We start from the raw sequence: 20,408 nt of genomic DNA, 5'->3' as shown, positions 1-20,408 counted from the left end.
TCTCATGTCATAGGCACACATTATTTTTCCCTAGGGTCACCCTAAACTGCCCAGTCCTTGACAAAAACTGCTGGAGCAAACTGCCAAAAAAAGTTTTCAGCCTGCCATAGTGTGTGATTTGTGGCCAGACTTCAAAAGAGGACAAAGAGAAAGAGGAAAAAGTTATGGAAGGTGCCACAGTCTTTAGTGACTATGTGCAACTTAGTATGGTGTGACAGTTTTTATATTTTTTCAGGGTGTTGCTTGGTGTCAGGGTTGGGATTCCACTAGACAGAAGTTTTCAGTCTAATTGGGAGGTAGCCAGCCATCTTTCTCAAGTGTTGCCACCTTCCTACTCCTGTGGAGCATGGGGATGAGTCAGCCAGTGCTGTTACACAATTGGATTGCATAGAATATATTTTAAAGGTCAGGGAGCACCAATAACATCATTGCATCTCTTACAAACATTTATGGTTTGTTTTGTCCTTATTATTGTGTTAGGCATGAAATAGGGGACATTTAAAGTGGTTGTAAACCCTTACAAACCACTTTGACCTACAGGTAAGCCTAGATTAAGGCTTACCTGTAGGTCCAAGAAATATCTCCTAAACCTATACGGTTTAGGAGATATTTGCCCGAAGACAGGCACCGCTGTCTACGGCGCATGCGCCGTAGACAGCGGCGCGCAGGCGCACTGAGCACGGCATTTCCAACAACATAGCTGCCGCGCGTGTCGGCTCCCGTGCGCATGCACGGGAGTGACGTCATCACGGCTCCGCCGAATGACAGCGACGGAGCTGCGAGACCCCACCGAAAAGATGGATGCGCCGGACTACAGGGGACAGCGGTGACATCGCTGGCTCCTGTGTCAGGTAAGTGACACATAATGGGCTACTATGCAATGCATAATAGTCCATTATGCTTTGCCTTTACAGGGAATGAAAGAGGAAGTAAACCCATCAGGGTTTACTTCCTCTTTAACCACATTTGAGTGTGTGGCTAATTTTGTATTAATTGTATCTGTGTTGATGTTTGGGCTGCTTTTGGAGAGGATGTATTATTAAGCCTACATTCAAACTTCTACATGTAATGCATTTAGATGTGTTTTGCAGTACCATTTATCCCAATAAAAGATGCATCTAGATAGAAACAACACCAAAACAAGTATTTATTTTACGCACCACACCAAAATGCAACGTAATGGTTGTGTCACTCTGTTTTTTTTTTTTATTATTATTATTTTTTTTGTAAAATTAGCAAGTTAGGAATTCAATAGAAAAAAAAATCAGATTCCTTAATCATTCATCAACAGGGCTGATGTAACTTGTATACAACCGTTTATGCTGCTGCTTACAAGAGATTGGACACTGGCAAACCCCCTCCCTCCCTCCCCGCTTTCATCATACTCCAGTTTTTTGGAAAAGTAATAGTAGGAGTGGATCATAAAGGCATAGGTGTGGCATCTGTGTCCTTAGATGAACTCCAAGAAATGTAATTTATGGTAATTAAAAAATCCTATTTTATTAATCAGTCATTTAGGGACACAGGATTATATAAATCATACACAACTGGGCTGTCCAAAAGCAAAGCAACTGAAGGATAGGCAACCTAGAAATGATGAGGCTAGAAGAAGCTTACAGAGCTTTTTAAACCTTTTGTTCATAATTTGCAATAGATGAGGCTTGGACATGAACCTGATAAAACCTAATAAACATGTGAGCAGAACCTGGCAAATCTGAGAAAGAGATGCCTAAAGATGAAAAGTCCATGAACCGCTAAGGCTTCATGTACACGGGACGTTTTTACAACCTCTCCTGAATGATTCAACTTGACAGATAGTAACCCAAGTTTAAAACGTCAGTTTTACCACGTTTACCTTCCGCATTTTGCCGTGTTTTGCCATGTTTGCGTTTAGAAGCGTTTTTTTTTTTTAAATAGCCAAAAATTAAAAATAACTGTAAATGAAACACCGCTAAATGCGAGTTACCGTGTTTAGCCGCGTTTAGCTCTTGAAATGCCTCAGCTTTTGAATGCATTTTTTTGCGTTCCAAAAAATGCCTCTAAACGCAACTGCCTAGAAACGACTGTAAATGACCCTGTGTACATGGACAGGTAAGATAACATAAAGGAGAGTTAAAGAGGGATTCCGCCCAAAAAAAAAATATTAAAAGCCAGCAGCTATAAATACTACAGCTGCTGACTTTTAATAAATGGACACTCACCTGTCCCGGGTTCCAGCGATGCCGGCAGCCGAGGCCGATCGACCGCTCGGGCCTCGGCTGCTGCCGCCGCCATGCGAGGTGAGGGAATCAGGAAGTAAAGCGAATCGGCTTCACTTCCCGGTTCCCTACTGCGCATGCGCGAGCGGCGCCGCGCAATAGGAAATCTCTGCGCTGTCACTGGGACCCGTGTGTGTCCCAGCAGACAGCGCGGCAGGGCAGGAAATGGCGTAGACTCCCGTGGGAGTCTATGCCCGGAAGTGGGTGAAAATACCTGTCTTTGACAGGTATCTCCACCCCCCTCCCCCCTGAAAGGTGTCAATAGTGACACCGGAGGGGGGGGGTTCCGATCAGCGGAGGTTCCACTTTAGGGTGGAATCCCGCTTTAAGGGGCAGTTGAAAAAAACTGCCAACTGCACCTAAACGTCCGTTTACCAGCAGCAGTGTACATGAGGCCTAACTCATCTAGTGGAGTAAACTTTGACAGGAAGGGGTAGAATCCTGTCCTTAAGCCTATGGGCTTGGATGGTGAGCTGAACATAGTGGAAGGAGAAGCTGGCCACCCTTAGGAATGATAACGAAAGATTCAGTCAGTCTGAATGGAGCAGCAGTCGAGAGAAAAATGCGAACGTGTACCCTATCCAATCAATAGAGGGAAATTTTCCATGGATGAACTGGGACAGAACAGATGGATGGGTAAAAAAAAGTCCTGGTTAAGGTGAAATGGCTTTTCAGAGAAAAGTGGTCTTAGGAGTCACGATAATCTTGTCTTTGTGTAGCACAAGAAAAGGTTCTTTGAGAGAAAAAGGCCCCTGATTCAGAAACTCGCCTCACAAAGGTAATACAGTGCACCCGGAAAGTATTTACAGTGCTTTACTTTTTCCACATTTTGTTATGTTAAAGCCTTATTCCAAAATTGATTAAATTCATTATTTTCCTCCAAATTCTACAAACCATACCCTATAATGACAATGAGAAAGAAGTTTTTTTTGAAATTTTTGCAAATATATTAAAAATAAAAAAACTAAAAAATTGGAGTAGGCAGAGGAACATCTCTGATAGGTGTAAAGGGCAATTTATGAAGAATTGTCAGAAAGAGGTTGAGAACCCCTCAGGTCATAGGCGAATGTAAAGGAGGAACTATGTAAGTGACATGGAAGCTTTAAGGAGATATTCAAGTGGTCTTTGAAAGATTAGGTGCACTAGGACCTACATTTGACCATTGATGGCACCTTAGACCAGATGTTGATCTAGGCTAGACTAGAGAAAGCTCAGGATCCTCCTCACAGAGTATTTTCTGGGATGGAATATCCTTACACCATGAGAAATAGGCTTTCCAAATGCAATGGTACACTTTGCCAATAGTGGATTTCGTAGCTTTCAAATGGTAGGGAAAATGGAATTGGGGAAGCCTCTATTCTCTAACATGGGACTAAAGGTATTAACCTCCCTGGCGGTATGATTAGTTCTGATTTTAGGTGCTGAAAGCGGTACAATTATTTTGCATGGAACTTTGGCGTTTTATATTGTAGGCCTGCAATTCTTAGGAATAACTCTCTTAAATCTGTTCAAACCAGAGTCTAGTAGACATCCCGGGTATGATAGAATTTATAATATAATAAATAATGATAATAAATAATAATAAAAATTATTCAATAATGTAATCAAATCCAAACACACTGAAATTTGCTCATTTGTAGAATTGTTGCTGTCATTAGATTTAGTGCTTGATGATGAATTTCCCCACAAATCGCTATCGCTCAATTCTGCAAGTGATTCTAATTTATTATCACTGTTTTCTAGCTTGTCTAAAATCATTTTTGACATAAAGGGACACTTTTTGGTTGCTATGGACAATCTCCAAATTCCAGGCAGAAAAAACAGTATTTATAATATAAAAGTGCATGCAGGGCACTGGACAGACCACTAGGGACAAAGAGGGTGTGTATTTTTTTATACAGTACTGTAATCTGTAAGATTACAGTAATGTATGTGTTTTGTGTATTTTGACTTTTTTGAATTTGGCGCCCATCTCCGCTCCCGTGCATTGTAACGTTGCAGGGAACGGAGCTCGGCGGCACTCGGGCACTGTGTGAATCGAGTGGAGGACAGCTCACACACACAGTGTGGAGGACATCGCTGGATCCAGGGGACAAGGTAAGTAACCTCTCCCTGTATCCTCCCTGTATCCTCCCTGTATCCAGCGATGCGATCCCTAGTCTCGTGGTACTGAAATCCCAGCCCGAGCCAGACTCGGGATTACCGCTAGGGAGGTTAATAGTCACCTGCATAACAGTCTCTTACTGGCACCAACATCTACTCCTGAGTTTTGGTCTTCGGGCCTTTTCATTAGCCAGCGCAGGATGAGGTCACAAGGGTCAGCCATCCTGGCACTCAATTAGTACAGCGCTATAAGCTGAGCCACGCATGTGCAGCTCAGTTTACAGCATCAAAAAAGACAGCAGACCTTTACTTCCATTTTAAGACCACAGCCTGCCTGTTAAAGCCAGCAACTGTGAAGCATGGTAAACTGGTAAACTGGTTCCTGCAACAGTAGATCGGGTCATCTGGGACAGCACACAGAGAGTCCACCAGGAGCCTGAAGAGGTACCACATATGCCTGGGTGCAATGAGGGTCACCTGAATTCCCTTTGTTTTAAGTCTGGTTTGCAAGTGTCCAATCTCCTTTAAACTGCATTCCCTTAATGATTAAGAAATTAAAATAATTTTCTATGGAATTCCTAGCAGGCTAATTTTACATGGATGTGTAGCTCTATACCTCAGCCGAGTTGTCTATTTCTCTCTGTGTTCCTGCTGGTGATATTCACTCTCACTATTGGTCATGTTGACAATTGTCTCTAGTACAGTAAGAGGTCCGTGAAGCATTTTATTTCAGCGACGAAATCGCCAGTGACAATCAGTTTGCGTTCGCATCTACAGCTTAACTAGAAATTGCAACAGGGAGTAGGCCAGTAGATAAAAACTAAAATAAAAAAATCGCAACAACTCTACTGGTTATATATCTACCTACAAATTGCAGTTAATTGCTGGCATTGGTGATTTGTAACAAAAATGAATCCCCTGTGTGATATAGCCCTACCAGTAAAATGTCTATTCCTCCAAAGCAGCTTGAACAATATGTTGCATTTCACTTCAAGTTGCCATTGCTTGCATACTGTAGGCTAGATTGTGAATCCTTCCTCCAAGGGAGTATACAGGAGACCAGTGGCAGCTGCTCCATAAGGGGCGCAGGCGTGCTGCCCCCTCATCCATGTGTCTGGCCCTCTAATCTACATGCGGGGCCCCAGATGCGTGGATTCCAATGTTTTTTTTTTTTTTTGAAGCATGTGATTAGAGCCAGAGGCACCCTCTTATGTGACAATAGCGAATTGATATTCACTATTGTCTTCCTCATTATCCTCCTAGCCTATCAGGAAGTCCCTATTGGCCAGGGAGCCTGGACAATCATCTCTCAGGATACACTTCCTGTTTCTGTTCGGCTGGGAGGAGAATGTCTCCCTGTTTGCTCTTCCTTCTCCCTGCCTCCATAAGGTAAGGCAGCTTTCTCAAATGACACATTATCAGTAAATCGACGGCTTACATCTCCCATGGGAGTAGGGCAGTGGGGGGGGGGGGGGGAGGTGGAAGATTGCCACCGTCCGTCTCCCGTGTGCGTGGAGGGATGTTGGTGTTAGTTTGTGCCACCTCCTCCCCCAAAATAGCGAGCACCGGCTTACTGCAGGAGACCTCTGTTCATTAAAGGAGAAGTACTGCCAAAGCTCATTTGGCTGTACTTCTCCTGTGGATCACAGGAGCTCAGTTTGTTCTGCACTCTGGGAACCATTTTCAGCAGACAAAGGGCTAAAGTCTGCTGTCTGCTGACATCACATAAAATTGAAGCAGCTGCTTTATAAAGCTGTCCATACATAGGTAATTTTTTTTTCGTTCAGTCAGCGGCTTGGATCAAAAAAACTGACCCGATTCCCCCATCCACACATTTAAGGTAGACTGGAGAAACCTCCCCTCTGTGCTATTGCAGTCTGACAACAGGAAGTCTTCCTCACTGTCGGATTACACAGATCAGCACTGCAGCCTTTTACTTGCGGCCCTGATTGAGTGGCGTTTATCCATCAGGGAAGTTGAACCGAAGTCGATTGGTAGATCGACTCTGTTTAATCACAGTGGCCACACATGAGTCAAAATTTGGCCGGCCCCAACTGAATCCATGTATGGCCAGCTTTAGATGATTGTCCCCAGAAAAGCTTTCAACTTTTGTTCCGGTGACAACTAAGAAAATATTGGGCTTCCCACCACTTACCCTAACAGAGACAATTGTCAACAAGACCAACAGAGAGAGCCAATCTCCCCATCAGAGACACTGACAGCAATAAAAAACATGGATTAAGCCTTTACATACCCGATCCAAAAGTAAAGAAAAAGGTTTCGACTTTACATACACTTTAGGGAACCCGACCAATAATTAGGCAGCCCATGACCAAAACCTGGGCTGCCTAAATCTTAATTTAAACACCAAAGTTTGAATGAACACCTACAATTTGAACCAACCCAACTACAAGTTCAAAGGACATCCCACAATATCAGCAATCTCTAGCTGCACATTCTAACTGAAATTCCAGATCTATATTGATAAATATAATATTAATAAAATATCATGGGAATGATGGAAACAGATACTGAATATAAATGGGTCAAATGAGGTAAAAAAAATATCAGAGAATCAGGCCTTGGAGTAAACAAGGGGTCACAAAGCCATTCTGCGCATTATACAGAACACCCAAAACATGGGCCAGTGGAAATGCAAAGCTCTGATATAGAAAAGCATGAGACTAAATAGATGGCATAAACCACTACAACAATAAAACATTTGCCAACAAACTATAAAGAAAACAACTCCCTCATTACGTGCCATAACTGTCTACTAGTTCTACAAGTGTAGAGGTAAATTACAGCACAGAAAACTAAATTTATATATATATATATATATATATATATATATAAATGTTGTTTTCTGTGTTGCAATTTACCTCTACACTTGTAGAACTAGTAGACAGTTATGGCACGTAATGAGGGAGTATATACGGATTATGCCACCAGATTGCAAACCATTAATTCAAGTAAAAAGTTTGGACCTCGTACACACGATGAGCATATCGGATAAATGATCGCCTGTTTTTTTTGTATGCTAATGTTATATAGAAAATAAAAAGGTTATTCGACACAAAAATTATCATAAAATAGAATACAACTTAGGAAGTGATGTAATGTGTTGAATTGTACTGCAATGTATTCTATAGTTTCCGAACATGCTTAGTCTTGCTCTTCTGATTTTTTTTTCAGATGAAAACTGTACTTGTTAAATGCAAATTGGACTTTGTGCTCATGTACAAATTCTAGCTTGCACCTACGGTTTTTGTTGTCCGAACAGTCGAAATTGACTGTCAAAAGCATCATACTAATAATCAGAAAATCGAACGAATGTGCCCCATACAGAAATTTTCGGACTACTTTCTTTATCGTGTGTGCAGGCCTTAAGAGCCGGTTCACACTGCGGGCGATGCGAGGTGACACGACTTGCCTCGCCTTGATCTGACAAGTCGCCCCCGTTCTGTACAATGGAACCGTTCTGAGAGGAGCGACTCGAGTCGCTCCGACTCAGAAAAAAGGTTCCTGTACTACTTTCGGGCGACCTCGGGGCGACTTGCATTGACTTCTATACAGAAGTCATCTGCAAGTTGCCGCTGAGGTCGCGGCGAGGCAAGTCGGTGTCGCCTCGCATCGCCTGCAGTGTGAACCGGCCCTTAGGGTGATCCTATTTATTGGCTAACTAAAAAGATTGTAGTGCAAGTATTGAAAGCACAATGAAATCTTGCTCATTGCTTGAAGAAGAGGCCAGAATGCTTTGAAAGCTTGCACAACCATCCTTATAGTTAGCCAAGAAACTGTATCACCCCAAATCCAAACTTTAATACCGCGTACACATGACCGGACTTTCCAGCAGACTAGATCCGACGGTCTTCCCGACGGACTTTCGTCAGAGTTCCGACGGACTTTCGAACACACAAACTTGGCCACACATGAACGGACTAAAGCCGCGTACACACGTAGCCGTTTGTCCGACGTACTTAGTCTGGCGGACTTCCCGCCAGACTGTCCGTCGGACTTTCCGAACGGGCTACTTGCCCACACACGGCACTTTTTCAGCGGACTAATGCGGCGTACTAAGTCCGCCGTACTATCCGCCCTACTTTTGAAATGAACGGACATGCCCACACACGCGGAGCAAAGTCCGCTCATTTCGAGCCCCAAAGTCCACAACAGACCCTTGTCCGAGCACGCTACCCGGCCGGCCAGGAAAGGAGGGGTAGTGAGCGTCCCCCCTCCTGAGCCGTACCATGCCGCGTGCCCTCAACATGGGGGGTGCCTTGGGGAAGAACCGAAGAGGGGGACAAGACCCCCGAAGTCGGAAGAAGAGGCCGCAGCGACGAAGAAGAATGCCGGGCTCCTCCGCTAGTAAAAGAGCTACAAGAAGATAGCGGAGGAGTCCGGCGAGAAGATCCCCGAAGACGGAAGACCCCCGGAGCTGTGCAATAAATTATTTTATCTTGTGTGTTGTGTTTTTTTTTTTGTACTTTATTTTACAGGTGAATGGGTAGGGGTACATTGTACCCCATACTCATTCACATAGGGTGGGGGGCCGGGATCCGGGGGCCCCCTTATTAAAGGGGGCTCCCGGATTCCGATAAGCCCCCCCCCGCAGACCCGGAGGCCCTTGTCCTCATCAACATGGGGACAAGGTGCTTTGGGGTGGGGGGGGGGGCGCGCGGCCCCCCCTTCCCCAAGGCACCCCCCATGTTGAGGGCACGCGGCCTGGTACGGCTCAGGAGGGGGGGGGGCGCTCGCTCGCCCCTCCTTTCCTGGCCGGCCGGGTAGCGTGCTCGGATAAGGGTCTGTTGTGGACTTGGGGGGGACCCCCACGCCGATTTTTTTTGGGGGTTGGGGTTCCCCTTTAAGTTCATACCAGGCGGCGGGGCAAGCGGCGTCTCCTTCGCGGGCCCCGCCTACCTGGAGACCCGCTCCAAATGAGCAAACTTTTCTCCGGGCGGGAAAAGTCCGCTCATTTCAAAAGTACGGCAGACTGGCGCACACACGGCCGGATTGAAGATTGGAGTGCAAAACTTCTTTCTAAGTCCGCCGTACTTTCCGGTCAAAAAATATGCCAGAGGCTACACACGGGGGGATTGTCTGGCGGACTTGAGTTTGCCGGACTTTTCCACCCGCTTGTTTGATCATGTGTATGCGGCACAAGTCCGTTCGAAAGTCTGTTCGTTTTGAACGTGATGAGGTAAGACGGCACTAAAAAAGGAAGTTCAATAGCTAGTAGCCAATAGCTTCCCTTGCATCGTATTTGGTCCGTTGGACCAGCATACAGACAAACGGTTTTCCCGATAGGGATTGAGTCCGTTGGACAGATTTGAAACATGTTCTATCTCTAGGTCTGTCAGATTTTTTAAACAGAAAATGACTGGATTATACCACACACGATCGGATTGTCCGACAGACTGATTCCGTCAGACCTAGTCTGCCAGAAAGTCCGGTCGTGTGTATGCAGCATTACTGCTGTTGATGGATGATATGGTCCAGCACTTGGCACCTGAGGCCATCAACATTGAACTCCCCAGACTTGTTGCACACATAGGGTAAGGATCAATTAATGTAAACATCTTTTCCCTTGATGAACACTAGTAAGCAGTGTGCTTAACCATGAATAAAACCCTTAAAATAAACTCATGCAGGCAAAGGAAGAGTTTTACGTTAATGTTGTCCCCTGACACTGATTTTACATACCTTCCCTTTGCTCCCTGCTAATTCGTTTACATCCCAGTTGGATTTTAGTCTAGAAGGGACCCTACCCTCCCTGACAGGGATATCCTTTCACTGGAATTAAACTGAACTTGTTGCTTTGCCTTGCATTGCCAAAGCACAGGTTCATCTCAAAGCACAGCTATATTACTATGAATAGTTTGAACTTCAAGCAGCCAGAAACCTGCAACCCAACCCCATACTGTAAATTGAATAAAAGTTTAATAAAAGTACCAGCCAGCTTCCTGGTTGCCTACCTCCCAAGGATCCCTGGATCAAAACCAAAATAACTCTTGTCCCTCTTTCCTCCTCAATTATCCTACTTTTTGATCTGATATATAGACCTCTAAAATGTACTATTTAACCATTTAAGGACCGGAAGGTTTGCCCCCTTCACGACCAGTCCATTTTTTGCGATACGGCACATTCGCTTTAACTGAAAATTGCGCAGTCATGCTACATTGTACCCAAACAAAATGTATGTTTTTTTTTTCCCACGAATAGAGCTTTCTTTTGGTGGTATTTGATCACCTCTGCGGCTTTTATTTTTTGCTATAAACAAAAAAAGATAGACAATTTTGAAAAAAACAAAACTTTTTTTTACTTTTTGCTATAATAAATATCCAAAGATAATATAAAAAAACAAAAACAAATTTCTTCATCAGTTTAGGTCAATATGTATTCTTCTATATATTTTTGTTAAAAAACAAACAAAAAAACAATAAGCGTATACTGATTGGTTTGCGCAAAAGTTATAGTGGCTACAAAATAAGGGATAGATTTATGGCATTTTTTTTTTCTAATAACAGCGGTGATCTGCGATTTTTAGCGGGAGTGCAACATTGCAGCAGACAGATCGGACACTTCTGACACTATTTTGAGACAATTGACATTTATACAGTGATCAGAGCTAAAAATAGCCACTGCATACTGTATAAATGTCACTGGCAGGAAAGGGGTTAACACTAGGGGGCGATCAAGGGGTTAAGTGTGATCTCTGGGAGGTGTTGCTAACTGTATGGGGGCTGGGCTGACTGGAGGAGGAGACAGAATGCTGATCCTAATCACTAGGAACAGACGATCTCTCTCTCCTCCCCTGACAGAATGGGGATCTGTTTGTTTACACCGACAGATCCCCATTCTGCCTGTCTCTGGAGCGATCATGGGTGGCTGGCGGTACGCACGCGGCCACAAATTGGCGTGTACGTGTCTGACATTCAATGATGCCGATTCGCACAGGGGCGTCAACTTGGCGCAGTACAGTAAGTAACTAGTTAAGCAATAAGAATGTTAAGTTACACTAAACTTTTCATCCTACCTCTAAATTATTGCATTTGTTATTTGTGGAATGAATCCCTCCCCACCATCTCCCGGCCTTTCTAGATGCCGCGAGGTGGAGGCAGGCATTCATGTGACCACTGTGATTGGCTCTTACAGTCACATGATCGAAAAGCTCCTAAACCCAAGAATGAATCGGGAGCTTTCTGGTCCCCGCCGGTAACTGTGCTGGCAGAGCGAAGGGTGTATGCTCTCAGTACAGTTTTGTGTTTACATAGGGCCACATATATCACACCATCGGATTTTCCGACAACAAAACCGTGGATTTTTTTATGAAGGTTGTTGGCCAAAAATTCCGAATATGAGAACGCGGTGACGTACAACACGTATGATGACCCGAGAAAAAGGAAGTTCAATAGCCAGTGCGGCTCCTTCTGCTTGATTCAGAGCATGCGTGAACTTTTGTGCAACGGACTTGTGTACACACAATCGGACTTTCCGACAAGTTTTGTTGTTGGAAAATTTGAGAACCTGCTCTGGTGGAAATTCCGACAGCAAATGTTCGATGGAGCATACACATGGTCGGACTTTTCGACAACAAGCTCACATCAAACATTTCCCATCGGAAAATCCAACTGTGTGTACGCGGCTTAAGAGTTCCGGTATAAAACAGATGCTGTTCAGTGCAGTGTGATTTGAGTCTATTCATTGTGAATTGGCTCAAATCATACTACCCTGCACCAGAAGTAGTGCATGTACTACTTTTGGAAACTCTCTGCAAACTTCTGTACCATGCAATCCAGTTGCAGGCAAATGCACTGTGTTTGCGACCTGTATTTGGAGTGTCGTTACCTTAACACTGACTGCAGTCGCAGTGCGCTTTGAATGTGGTGTGCGAAATGTGCATGGAATGTGGGTTTCCCGCACCGCGTTCTGGTTTGAACCATCCTTTAGTGAGCAATGACTGCAGGGGAGAGGAGGGGTCACCAACAACAGCTGGGACATGGGAGCCTATCATTGATGTCACCTCTCACGGAACTCCTAGTCGTTGTCAGTGTTCCCTCCTCTCTTTAATAACTGCCTATGGATTTGTCTCATGGCAAGTTTTTTTTTAAAGTGTGTAACTTTAAGTTCTATACAGCAGAAGCTTTTTATTAAGAGTTTTTTTTTTTCTATATTTGGAGGGGCTCCCTAGCTTAATGGGATCTCTGTCAATCTGCTTATACGCAACCAAGATGCCTAATAGTATGAGTCTGTAACGCTGTTGCTACCCTATTGTTCACTCAGGCAGTTGCATCTGCGATCATTATGCTCTGTTATGATGTATTGTAACTGGCTATTTCTTTAATAAAATTTAACTGTTAAAAAAAAAAAAAAAAGCAGAAGCTTCCATTTTGTGGACTGAAGTATTGTTAATAGGGTTGACACATTTCAATCAAGCAATTTTTACATTTATCTCTTTCAATTTTTATTTTCTTTTTAACCTAGTATTTGTTAATCTAGAGCAGTGATGGCGAACCTTGGCACCCCAGATGTTTTGGAACTACATTTCCCATGATGCTCTGGCACTCTGCAGTGTAGTGGAGCATCATGGGAAATGTAGTTCCAAAACATCTGGGGTGCCAAGGTTCACCATCACTGATCTAGAGGCATGGGCTATGTAGTAAGCAGACCTTGCATGTAGTGATCCTTTAAAACAGCCATTCTCAACCAGGGCTCCATAGAATCCCAGTGCTCCTTCAGGTAGGGGTTCCATAAGAAGCGGCTGAATGGCCTACCATCTGAACAGGCCAACGTAACTTGAAGTGCCAGTGGCTGGGCACCATAGACTTCATTTTAGCTAGGTGCCAATATTCCCAGAGATCACCAATGAAATGGTCTTTCAATTGGCCTCCAGTTTAAGAAGCCAGACCTAAACCTGTGAACCAGCACGCTGTGGTATGCTCATATGTGAACCGAGCCTTATACCCCATACACACGATCGGACTTTCCAACAACAAAACCGTGGATTTTTGTTCGAAGGTTGTTGGCTCCAAATTGTCTTGCATACACACGGTCACACAAATGTTGGCCAACAATTACGAACGTAGTGACATACAAGACATACGTGATATCTCAGTTTTAAACGCTAGTTTTACAAGACCGAGCGCTTTCGGCTCATACTTGATTCCTAGCATGCGTGAACTTTTGACATGTGTACACACGATTGGAACAAAAATTTGTTGGAGGAAAATTTGAGAACCTGCTAACCAGCATTTGTTGGCAGAAAGTCCGACAAAAAAATGTTCGATGGAGCATACACACGGTCGGACTTTCCGCCAACAAGCTCACAGCCAACATTTGTTGTCGGAAAATCCGATCGCGTGTACGGGGCATAACTCTCACAGACAGTAGATGTCAGGGGGCACCTATCTCACTGACTTTAATTGTAAGGAAGTACAATGTAATTGTAAAAATTAATTTTTAATGACCACCCTTGTAAGAGAATGCCTCTCCTGCTGACCACAACGTCAAGGGCCCCTTCACTGACCACCAGTTGAAAGGAGGCTTTTCTCCACTGACCACCAATATTTTTATTTTGAAAATTTCACTGCAGATCATCTTATCATATAGGCCAGGGGGTGTTACAAATTCACCTTGAATCATTCAAATACTCTAGCTATTTCACATTATTAATTCTTTTAATATATTTATCAATGTATTTTTTTTAACAGATATATTATTAGGGATTTTTAGCAGGGATTCCCGAGACCTGAAAATAATTTTAAGGGTTTCTTTGGGGTAAAACGGTTGAGAAAGGCTGTTTTAAAAAAAGGACTTGTCTTGCTTCAGAATGAAACTCAAAGTTTCATCCAAAGGAAATCTAAGAACTTGGTAATGAACTTTTCTTGCTACGTAAAAAACAAAAAAACAAAAAAAGACTGATATGACAGAAACATTGCAGGAGAATTTTCCCAGTCCCCTGGGTACTTATAGGAAACAGTAAAGTATAACAGACAAACTTTCAGTTCCTCATAGACAAAAATGGCAGAATGACAATGTTTCATTATTGGAAAAAAATAATAATTTATCTCTATTATTAGTATTTGCATTCTAAAATAAAACATAACATGTATACAAAAGCATGCACAGAAACATTTAAACATGAAGATTTAGTAGATCAATGTGGAGCTGTCACTTGCTGCAGAAAAGGCAGGTAATGGAAGTCAGGTTTTATTTTTTTTTATCAGGCTAGAAGGCTCATATATAGATGAAAGTGGAAGTGCCAAAGTCCAGGCTACTTTTAGATGAAAATAGACAGAAATGTTGTCCACGTTACCACTGCAGGTTCAGCACTCCTTGTCTCAAGGCCTAAGCCCTTGTACACACGGTCGGACATTCCCATGGACAATGTTCGATAGGACCGTGTTGTCGGATAATCCGACAGTGTGCGGGCTTCATCGGACTGTTTCCGTCGGAGTATCCGACGGACCAAGTTTTCCAGCTGGGCTATAAAATTTTCCGACAACATGATCCGATCGGACTTTGTCCGATCATGTGTAGAGAATTCCGATCAGACAAAGTTCCACGCATGCTCAGATCAAATTCCTAGACCAAAGCTATTGGCTACTAGCCTGAATATAGTCCCGTCCTAACGAAATAACGTCATTGCGTTAAGTACGATCGGATTTTCTGACAACTTTGTCCGACCGTGTGTATGCAACAGTTTCGGATAAAATCTGTCAGACAAAATCCGACGGATTTGGTTGTCGGAATGTCCGACCGTGTGTACAAGGGCTTACAACCATCAAAGCACTCAATTGCAGATGACTGCTATAACTGGCTAGGTCCCAACTGTCCAGAAAAGTTTACCTCCTCATCCTCTTGCTTCAATAATTTGAGTCCATGAGCCAAAGCAAGTAAGATTTTTTCCTGATCTTCACTATATGGCCAAATGTTTGGTAGACAACTAACCATCAAACATATATGAGCTTGTTGGACAACTCAAAACCATGGTGGGCATTGAAATAGAAGGTTAACGCTTAGGTAATTAAGTGGATCTTTAGCAAGAAAAAAAAATGGCAAACAGGCACTTAAGGTTGTAAACCCTTACAAACCACTTTGACCTACAGATAAGGCTAGATTAAGGCTTACCTGTAGGTCCAAGAAATATCTCCTAAACCTATACGGTTTAGGAGATTTTTACCCAAAGACAGTGTCCGCTCCCAAGGGCATGCGCGGGAGTGACGTCATCACGGCTCCGGCGAATCACAGCGCTGGAGCCGCGGGACCCGGAAGTCACTCCGGGATCCATGGCAGCGACGAAAAGAGGAAGACGGAGGACCACTTCGGGGGCTTCGTTCTCAGGTAAGTTATTCATAATGAGCTAGTATGCTATGCATACTAGCTCATTATGCCTTTGCCTTGCAGGGTGTGTTTTTTTTATTTTTTTCCCTTTACTTCCTCTTTAAGGAGTTTTAATGCAGAAGAGACATACTATGGGGTTGATTTACTAAAACTGGAGAGTGCAAAATCTGGAGCAGCTCTGCATAGAAACCAATCAGCTTCCAGGTTTACGCAGGTAATTGTAGAGTTGAAATAGAAAATTTGTGGTGTCATGTCTGGCTATGTAGTGTGTGAATTAAAAGACTGGCTCAACAAAGTTAGAAATCCATCTGAATATTAAAGTGGAATTCGGAGATAACTACTACTGCCCCTCCTCCCTCCTAATGTCTATGCTTACTAACCTGTGTAAGAAATATCTGTAAACATACCTATTTTGAGGCTGTTCTGGTCCGGTCATGAGATCTCCCCCTTGTCAGCCAGTGGCAGCTACAGGGAAGGGTAGAGAGCGCTCCAGTAACAGCTGGTAAAGTCTGGAGTGGTGACTTCACCTATAGGCTTCAAGTGCCAATCCTGTATCGGCGCTCCCTCCTCTCCACTGCATTTTGTCACGTTACAACCAAATGTTGGGATTTTATGTGATAGACCAACACAAAGTGGCACATAATTGTGAAGTGGAAGGAAAATGATAAATGGCTTTCAACATTTTTTTACAAATAAATATGTGAAAAGTAGGCCTGCATTTGTATAGCGCCCCCTGAGTCCATACTTTGTAGAACCACCTTTCGCTGCAATTACACCTGCAAGTCTTTTTGGGTATGTGTCTCTACCAGCGTTGCACATCTAGAGAGTGACATTTTGGCCCATTCTTCTTTGAAAAATAGCTCAAGCTCTGTCAGATTGGATGGAGAGCGTCTGTGAACAGCAATTTTTAAGCCTTGCCACAGATTCTCAATTGTATTTAGGTCTGGACTTTGACTGGGCCATTCTAACACATGAATATGCTTTGATCTAAACCATTACATTGTAGCTCTAGTTGTATGTTTAGGGTTGTTGTCTTGCTGGAAGGTAAACCTCCGCTCCATTCTCAAGTCTTTTGCAGACCCTTAAGCCCTGTACACACGATAGGATTTTCCGACAACAAAACCATGGATTTTTTTCCAAAGGATGTTGGCTTAAACTTGCCTTGCATACAGACGGTCACACAAATGTTGGCCCAAAATTACAAACATGAGAACATGGTGAGGTATAAGACGTATGAGCCGAGAAAAGGGAAGTTCAAATAGCCAGTTCAATAGCCTTCTGCTTAATTCAGAGCATGCGTGAACTTTTGTGAGACGGACTTGTGTACACATGATCGGACTTGCCGACAACGAGTTTTGTTGTTGTAAAATTTGAGAACCTGCTCTCAAACATTTGTATGTGGAAAATCTGACAGCAAATATTCGATGGATCATACACACGGTTGGACTTTCTGACAACAAGCTCACATCAAACATTTCCCGATGTGTGTACGCGGCATAACAGGTTTTCTTCTAAGATTGTCCTGTATTTGGCTCCATCCATCTTCCCATCAATGCTGACCAGCTTCCCTGTCCCTGCTGAAGAAAAGCATCCCCACAACATGATGCTGCCACCACCATGTTTTACGGTGGGGATGGTGTGTTCAGGGGGATGCGCAGTGTTAGTTTTCTGCCACACATAGTGTTTCGCTTTTAGTCCAAAACGTTAAATTGTAGCTTCATCTGACCAGAGCACCTTCTTCTACATGTTTGCTGTGTCCCCCACATGGCTTCTCGCAAACTGCAAAATGGGACTTCTAATGGCTTTCTTCTTGCCACTCTTCCATAAAGGCCAGATTTGTTGGGTGCATGGCTAATAGTTGTCCTGTGGACAGATTCTCCCACCTGAGCTGTGGATCTCTGCAGCTCCTCCAGAGTTCCCATGGGCCTCTTGGCTGCTTCTCTGATTAATTCTCTCCTTGTCCGGCCTGTCAGTTTAGGGGGACGGCCATGTCTTGGTAGGTTTGCAGTTGTTCCATACTCTTTCCATTTTCAAATGATGGATTGAACAGTGCTCCGTGAGATGTTCAAAGCTTTAAACTGCTTTAAACTTCTCCACAACTTTATCCCTGACCTGTCTGGTGTGTTTCTTAGCCTTCATGATGCTGTTTGTTCACTAAGGTTCTCTAACAAACATCTGAGGGCTTCACAGAACAGCTGTATTTATACTGAGATTAAATTACACACAGGTGGACTCTATTTACTAATTTGGTGACTTCTGAAGGCATTCATTTGATTATCGTTAGGGGTATCAGAGTAAAGAGGGCTGAATATAAATGGAGGCCACACTTTTCACAGATTTAGTTGTAAAACATGTGGAAAACCATTTCTCATTTTCCTTCCACTTCACAATTATTCATCTTTCTTACACAGGTTAGTCAGTATAGGTATCAGGAGGAGTGAGGGGACAGTTTTAAGAGTAGCGAGGGTTAGGCACCATTCACATGGGCAGACGAATATGGCCCGCCTGTCAGTTTTTAAGTCGACCCGATCAAGCCATCCATTGCCCTCTATGGAACAGTGGATGTAAACAGACCATGTTTACACCCGCCGACATCGGATCCTGTCCGCTAAAAACAGACAGATGGGGAATCCGTTCCCCTCCTGTCTGGTAGACCGGATGACAGTCAGATATAAACAGACAAGTGGTCTGTTTACATCCAAACCCCCATAGAGGAAAGCAGGCTGAGCAGGGTGGACACGGACCTGTCATCCTCCTGCTCAGCAGCGGATCAGCGGGCAGATGCCCCGCTGAGCAGGGGGATCCACTGCCGGAGTCCACCCATGTAGAAGAACCCTTAAAGTTGTGGTAAACCGCATTGGATGGAAAAAAAATCCCCTGCAGGGCAATGTCATAATGTGCATCGCATACTAGCATGTTATGAGAGACTTACCTTAGAACAAAGACCTCAAGCGCCGCGCTGTCACCATTGAGAAGGCTTCCATCTTCACCCAGTCTTCCTTACGGGTTCTCGTCCGGCTACATGAATGGCTGGGGGCGCGATATCGTCACTCCCCCCACACACATGTGCGTGCGTAGGAGCCACCGTTTACGGCATGGACTCTGAAGGTCCTGCACTGTATGCCGGGCCTTCAGAGCGCATGTGTTGGCAATGTCACCAGCTGCATGCACTCTGACTATCTCCCAAACCAGGGGTAGGCAACCTCAGCCCTTTGATGAAGGCCTGAAGACCCATACACACTATCAGATTTTCTGCAGATTTTTGTCCTCAGATTTACCAAAATCATGTAGTAAAAGGGCCTGCCTGATTGCATACAAATTGAAACTCCTTAGGTTTGATGTCATTTTATATGGTTTTGGTAAATATGAAGACATAAATCAGCAGAAAATCTGATAGTGTGCATGGGGCTTAAGGCCCGAAACGTGTCCGTTTTTGGATGATGTTATTGCTGTAATGCTTAAAGTGTAAGTAAACCCCCCTATTGTTTTTAGCCAAGGAAGCTGCCATCTTTGACTCTATTTAATCTACAAGTGTCATGATGCTGCACATGTGATCAGTTATGACACCAGCCATTGGATCGTTTGACAGTTTGGTTGAGAGCACAACCAATGGGAGCGTTACATTTCTGGCACATGCCGGAAATGAAACTGTTTTATGGATGGGTTTACTTTCGCTTTAAATAAATATTTTCTATGGAGAAGCCGTCGAGTTGGCAGCCTGTACTTTCTATGAACCTCGTCCCTCCAGCTGTTTTGAAAATACAAGTCCCATGAGACATTGCCAGACCCTGACAATCACAGGCATGACTCCTAGAGGCAGAGGCATGATGGGATTTGTAGTTTCAACACAACTAGAGGGCCGAGGTTGCCTACCGCTGTCCTAAACTGTGCAAGTTTAGGAGATATTCCCAGTATCTACAGGTAAACCTTACTATAGGCTTGCTTTTAGGTACAAGTGATAGAACAGAGATTACTACCACTTTAAGTTGAAATTCCACTTTAACCACAACTGATTGGTTCCTCTTTCCCCTTTCCTAGTCTGAACTCTGCAGTATAGGGGATTGCAAATGCAGGTATTTAGACTGCCTTAATTTAATAAAAAAACATATTAAATGATGTATTAATAAATGTGGAACTTTATATCTGCCTGGAGTTTAGCTTTAACTGTTCAAATTGAGATTTGAAAATGTTGCTTTCAACTGATGAAAATGTGAATTGAATTACAGAGGACTTCATTGGGTATGCAGACTTTGCCTTTTCTTGCTCCTCTTCTTCTGCAGCATTTTGTAAGTGACAGGTCCACATGAAATATGCAATAATCAGCAAATAAGACAAAGCAAAGATAAAGAAGCGGGATAACATACATGCAGCCACCTCCGGGGTGGATGGCTATGCACACTCGCCTGCACGCTGCATGACAGCTTCTGAAGGGCAGAAGGAAGAAGCAAGTGTCATTAGGTAGCACTGACAATACTTTTCTAATGCAATATTAAACAACAGCAATTCACCATCCAGCTGATCTACCGCTTGAGGAAGTGCACCGAGCCCCTGGTCACCATTCCCACCAACGGAAGTTGGAAGACAGCCACGCGTCTTTTATAACCATATTGTAATACGGCGGGCAGCGGGGAGGACTGCATTATTTACACACAGAACCCTGCGGACCTCGCAAAATGTCAGCTTGTAAGATTTGCTGAAAGATGG

General features: G+C 43.7%; 1 protein-coding gene across 15 annotated transcripts in view; it reads right to left on the bottom strand.

Annotated features, from left to right (window-relative positions):
* Window positions 1-20,408, bottom strand: part of TCF4 (transcription factor 4) — a 623,095-nt gene that overhangs the window by 431,075 nt on the left and 171,612 nt on the right. For 12 of the 15 annotated variants that reach the window (XM_077462970.1, XM_077462965.1, XM_077462972.1 and 9 more), the window contains one exon: window positions 20,069-20,128. The exons of the other annotated variants lie outside the window; for them this stretch is intronic. In XM_077462970.1, coding sequence (XP_077319096.1) covers window positions 20,069-20,128 — 60 coding nt within the window. The remainder of the gene's footprint in view (window positions 1-20,068; window positions 20,129-20,408) is intronic. 15 annotated transcript variants of the gene reach the window in all.

The sequence above is a fragment of the Lithobates pipiens genome, unplaced genomic scaffold, assembly GCF_037356315.1.
Source record: "Lithobates pipiens isolate NorthernLeopardFrog02 unplaced genomic scaffold, aLitPip1_a1.2 Scaffold_3, whole genome shotgun sequence".
In the NCBI taxonomy this organism is placed as follows: Eukaryota; Metazoa; Chordata; class Amphibia; order Anura; family Ranidae; genus Lithobates; species Lithobates pipiens.
The sequence above is the reverse complement of the archived record's forward strand: the minus strand, read 5'-3'. Positions and strand labels throughout refer to the sequence as shown.